This window comes from Akebia trifoliata, chromosome 3, assembly GCF_017979445.1.
Source record: "Akebia trifoliata isolate Shusen 1 chromosome 3, ASM1797944v1, whole genome shotgun sequence".
NCBI classification, from domain to species: Eukaryota; Viridiplantae; Streptophyta; class Magnoliopsida; order Ranunculales; family Lardizabalaceae; genus Akebia; species Akebia trifoliata.
The window spans coordinates 54,101,812-54,107,128 of NC_141377.1; the positions used below are offsets into that span (position 1 = coordinate 54,101,812).

The 5,317-nt window shown below is 37.2% G+C and overlaps 1 protein-coding gene across 1 annotated transcript; it reads left to right on the top strand.

Annotated features, from left to right (window-relative positions):
- The first annotated feature begins 1,928 nt into the window (after window positions 1-1,928).
- Window positions 1,929-4,631, top strand: LOC147408011 (uncharacterized). The gene is made up of 3 exons (XM_086432876.1): window positions 1,929-2,093; window positions 2,378-2,507; window positions 3,568-4,631. The coding sequence occupies exons 1-3, from the start codon at window positions 1,961-1,963 to the stop codon at window positions 4,172-4,174; spliced, it is 870 nt and encodes a 289-aa protein (XP_086289002.1). The 5' UTR covers window positions 1,929-1,960; the 3' UTR covers window positions 4,175-4,631.
- Window positions 4,632-5,317: the final 686 nt, after the last annotated feature.

A 5,317-nucleotide genomic window follows, 5' to 3' on the forward strand; every position in this document is an offset into this window, starting at 1 on the left:
GACTTTGCTAACTCTCTTAATCTAGTTATCGTCTAAACCAAATCAATTGTTGTTCGGCCATTACAACATAGACGAGATGAAAGAACAAAGTCTTGAGGTCTTTCTAAAGAATTATAATGCATTCTTTGTTCTATACAAATAAAATGTGGTGAGAATCAACAATAATAATCAAAATAAAAGGCAAATTAAAGTAGAGAGAGCAACACACATAATTTACCCGGTTCAACAAGATTGCCTCTGTCGTCTACAAATGATGAGATCCTTTCACTAATTCCATAGAAATTCTAATGAGGCATGAAGCTACCTTAGATGGGCCATGTGATGACATGCATGTGATTAGATATTTGGTTGCCATAAATTGTATTGAAAATAATTTATATATAATAATATAAGATGAAAAAGGTTAATCTTCTATAATTATCTTTATAAGTAACAAAATGCACAATGAGAAGAACCCACAGTTATGAATAGTATAATAATAAAACATGGAAAATCCTAAAGTGATTGCGTGGGACAAAGCATTCAACACTGAGTTGACAAGGAGGTGTATACAAATCCATAGATGTTTTCCTCAAGATACAAGTGAAAAGCGTTTATGGTTCTACGCATATTTCCATGTCAGCTTAGTGTCTAACACAGTGTCCTGCAATGTCATTCTAGCATGACTCTAAAACAATTTATTTATAATAGTTCAAACTTTTAAGTCATGTATATTAATTAGGATTTTGAAGGTGCCAACTTGCTAATTAAGATGATTAAAGTCAAGGGCGGGTTTAGAGTGGGGGCACTTGCCCCCACAAGAGTTTTCAAATTCTATGGGTTAATGTCCTATTGCAACAGATTTTAGTGGCGGATTAAGAAATTTGCCGCTATTGCCTCACAAAATTTTTTTTTCCTCTTAGTTGCCCCCACAACTATTTTTTTCACTCTTAATTGTCCCTACAATTTTTTTCCTACCCTTGGTTGCCCCCACATGAGTAAAATCCTGACCCCGTCCCTGATTAAAGTCAGAGTGTTGATTCCAAGATACCTGGGTTCAAAACCCATCTTTTCTTATTTTGGTACCCATTAACATTATAACATGCTTGCCTATAAAAGAAAAGACTCGTGATTTTCTGACTCCCCCCTCTTTGACATACTCCCCCATACTCTCCTAACATGATATGTGTGAGAACTATAGATTTTTCTTGGGATACATAACTGCACATCCCCATGCTATGAGAAAAATCTATGATTCTCACACATGCCACGTCAGGAGAGTATGGCAAAGGGGGCACTCAAAAATATCATTATTAAAAATAAATGTTAATTAGCATGTACACTCTCTTTATTGGATTTGGGTGGGTCTGGAACTACTCCAGTGCATGTCAAATGGTATTTGGACCTAGTAACTTATTGGATCTTGCCAAATCCAATTATATAAATAATACTGTGTATAATCAGGTTCTAGTAACTCATGAGAAAACATATGATCTTGACCGTGCAAATACAAAATCCAATGATTGAGATTTATAATCTGAAAATTTTTATTACTACCCCAACTTTTGCTAAGAGCAGCCTAATTCATGTGAAATGAATGGAGAATTAGCACACATCTTGGTGTGCTCTTAGTAAAAGTTGGTGTGGAGATCATGTATATTCTCATGAGTCACCTGAAGAGTGAGAGTGAGAGACATGTGGATTCCTTGAGAGCAAAGTAGGAAGGAAAGAGCGAGAGACAGGGCATGGTTGGGTACGTTAATAGCTAATACTTGTCTACGTACATTGATACCGGAATGAAGTCGATGCCCAGTCATTTTAGGGTTAGATGGAAGGCTGGGACCCATGAGGGTGATGTTGTTGGGCCCTTAAAAGGGAGATAAGTTGATCTTAACTTCTTCACAATTCTTTACGATCATTAGAACCCTCAAAGTAAAAGACAACACAAGGGTTAAGACTTAAGAGTGAGAGAAGATCATCCATGGGTCAGCATTCATGCTGCAACCAACAGAAGGTTAAGAGGGGCCTTTGGTCACCAGAAGAAGATGAAAAGCTATTTAGATACATAACCACTCATGGGTATGGTTGTTGGAGTGAAGTCCCCGAGAAATCAGGTCTTGATCTTCTACTTAAAAAACAAACTACTCTCTCTCTCTCTCTCTCATATGTTTTAAAAATTGTCCGAGACGCAAGTCATATCGGTATCGTTCAGGAATGAGATGACACATCATAACCTCTATGTTTTAAAACTCCAAAATCATCTGAAACGCTCAGATGATTCATCCAACTCATCCTTGTATCATTCGTGAATGAAACGATACACATGAAACCGAGATTTAAAACCATATACTCTCTCTCTCTCTCTCTCTCAATATTATCTTTTTCTTTTGGGGTGCAGGGCTTAAAAGATGTGGAAAAAGTTGCCGTTTAAGATGGATCAACTATTTAAGGCCTGACATTAGAAGAGGAAAGTTTACCCTAGAGGAGGAGAAGTTGATAATAAGCCTTCATGGTGTTGTAGGAAACAGGTTTGTTTAAAGGAACTTCAACTTCTAGTACTTTTTCTATACTATTGTTTTATTTATTAATGTGCTTTGATTGCTTTCCTCAAATTAATAAGAACTCTGATAGATTATTTAATTAATGTTGCACCCCAACTAGTTCTGTGATTTGCTCTCTAGGTATCAATATTTGCTAAGAGTCCCATTCTACTCAAATATTTCTGATATATTATGCATTATTAATGAATAACAATATCCACACATCGGTAAGAAAGTTCATTTACAGTACACTAATGCTGGAGTGACACAAACAGGGACAGAGGGGTGACACAAATGATGTGATGGCGCACGCACATAACCATAGATGCTTTTTTACTCGGAAAAGCATCTACGGACTACGGTTATGTGTGCGCCACCACTTCTATGTGTCACCCCAGCATGACTCTTTACAATAATCTGAGGCTTTGGCTGCTTTCCTCCGACTTCTACCCCTTAAATTTCTAAAGGCTACACTGATAAATTCATTAGGCTTCTCAATTTTGCATCATTATTAGTTTTGTGATGGGCTCTTCAAGGTTTAATGCTGAAGATGTGATAAGGAGTCCCATTCTACTCAAATATTTGCAAATTGGTCTCCTCTGATCATGACCTTTTTTTCTTTTTTACTTCCTTGTTTTCCTTCATTCCACCCTTCAAGCTCAACTATCCAATTAATTCAAGGAATGTTATCATGGGTTTTGAATCTTCGTGATATTTACGAAATGACCATTGTACATTGACAATAAAATCCTTGCCTTTTTGTATTGAAAGTCAAAATAAGATTACTTAATTTGTAAAGGGCACTCATAGAAGAAACATAATTGTGGAGGATACTAATGTTCCAATCAAGTTTTGGACATTAGCATTCCCTCTACCCCCATCAGGAAGCACAATCAAAATAGTTCCCACATTAATCTACAGAATAGTACGGGACACCTATCGCATCGAGAAGGTTTATGTGGTCCAATTAGTTTGAGCTCCTCTACAACCTCATTTATTACACCCTCTTACTTCAATTGTTAAGTTATAACTTGCATGAGGTTTGCAGGTGGGCTCACATAGCAAGTCACTTGCCCGGTAGAACAGATAATGAGATAAAGAATTACTGGAATTCATGGATTAAAAAGAAATTACAAAAGAAAACAATCTTGCCCAATGTTGAGAATCTTCACTCAAGTTATGGTTCAAAACAACAAGATTCTAAAGCAAAGCCACCAGCTCAAGAGACCATGATTTCTTCTCCTTGCCCTCTCTACATGTTTGAAACGAGTCGGGTCGATGTGATGGACAATGCACAGACCGAGATCTTCTATGAAGCCGCAATGGACCCGAATTCAAACAATCATGATCAATTTAACCCTTTATTATCTCCTCCCCCAATATTCACAGGAGGCTTTGAATCAAATTATTTTCCAACATTTTGGGAGAATATGGAAAACATTGTACCTATAGAGGTGCAATCATGTAGTATGGATAATGATGGAGAAATGGTCATGGAATGCTTGCAAAGACAAGAGTTGAGTGAATGGGTAGAGTCTCAGCAGTGCCCAGGGTTTCTAACTTGGGAGAATGTTGAAGCACAATTGAGTGAAAGAGTTGCACCGGCTTCATCAAATATGGGAGCTAAGATCTCTTCCTACCCTTCATCTTTATAATGTGCTAGTGATGGTCTCTGTCGCTCTGTCTGATGGGTTGTGATTATTTAAAGAGTCCTGATAATATGACTCGCCAGGTGGCATACTGAATTGACTCCCTGATGTGGACAAGTTTAAGAACCGTAGTTCTATACACCTCGGGATACATGATTCCCTCGGGATACACTTTTTATGGGGAAGTGCATTCGTGTATCCCAAGGCATGCAGATCTATGGTTCTTGAACTTATCCATGTCAGGGAGTCGATTGAGTATGCCACTTGGCGAGTCATATTATCACGACTCTTATTTAAAAGGAGTTTGTTCTCATTTTTCTTTTTCGTTTTTATTTGTTATTTTGTTTATTTAACTTGGGAGAGGTGTGAAATTAGAGGAAGCATCCAGAAATGGTTGATGATGATGAGATATTATTGAATCCTTCATTTGGAGGATGTCATGTTGTTTATTGAGAATAATGGTTCGCTTGATTTATATGAATTTTTCTAGCCTCAAAACTTATTTGAGTAATCCTAGGGATCTGTTCTGATTTCCTAGAGATAAATTATTTAAGTAGTCCCTAGGAATACCTTCATATCTCAATAGTGGTAGACTTGATGCTTTACCTTAGATGTAGTTTGAAGATAGTATTTTTTTGTTACATCTTTTTATACCTAAAATTTAGGATGATTTTATATATAAAAGAGTCACGATCATGTACGGTGTCCCATTTGGCACTTGCTGGTTGGAGATAAAACACATTGGGCTGTGTGCCATGTAGAGAATGGCTTGTTGAGGAGTCCATTGTGTTTTAAAGTCCAACAAAACAGTATCATTTGACACATTTTGGTTGGAGATAAAACACATTGGGTTGCATGCTATGTAGAAAATGGCTTGTTGAGGAGTCCATTGTGTTTTATAGTCCAACGAAAAAGAGCCATGTAGACACCAGTCTTAATCAATAGGAACAACATCCAGACCCATTCTAGGCTGGATCCCGATCCTTTATAAATAGATCAAGATCACGCCCTTCTTACACGTAATGCATTTCAATCCATACCACACAAAGCACCAAATCATCTCTCTCAATCTCAAGAACCATGTGAATGACTTCATTACTCCCATGGATCCTTCTCCTCAAGGCAACATTTTATTATTAACAATATATC

Excerpts from the sequence above, each read along its gene's own strand:
- LOC147408011 (XM_086432876.1), top strand. The coding sequence starts at position 1,961 with ATGGGTCAGCATTCATGCTGCAACCAACAGAAGGTTAAGAGGGGCCTT. Across the intron at positions 2,094-2,377 it reads TGAAGTCCCCGAGAAATCAG|GGCTTAAAAGATGTGGAAAA; the intron begins GTCTTGATCTTC and ends TTTGGGGTGCAG. Across the intron at positions 2,508-3,567 it reads CATGGTGTTGTAGGAAACAG|GTGGGCTCACATAGCAAGTC; the intron begins GTTTGTTTAAAG and ends TGAGGTTTGCAG.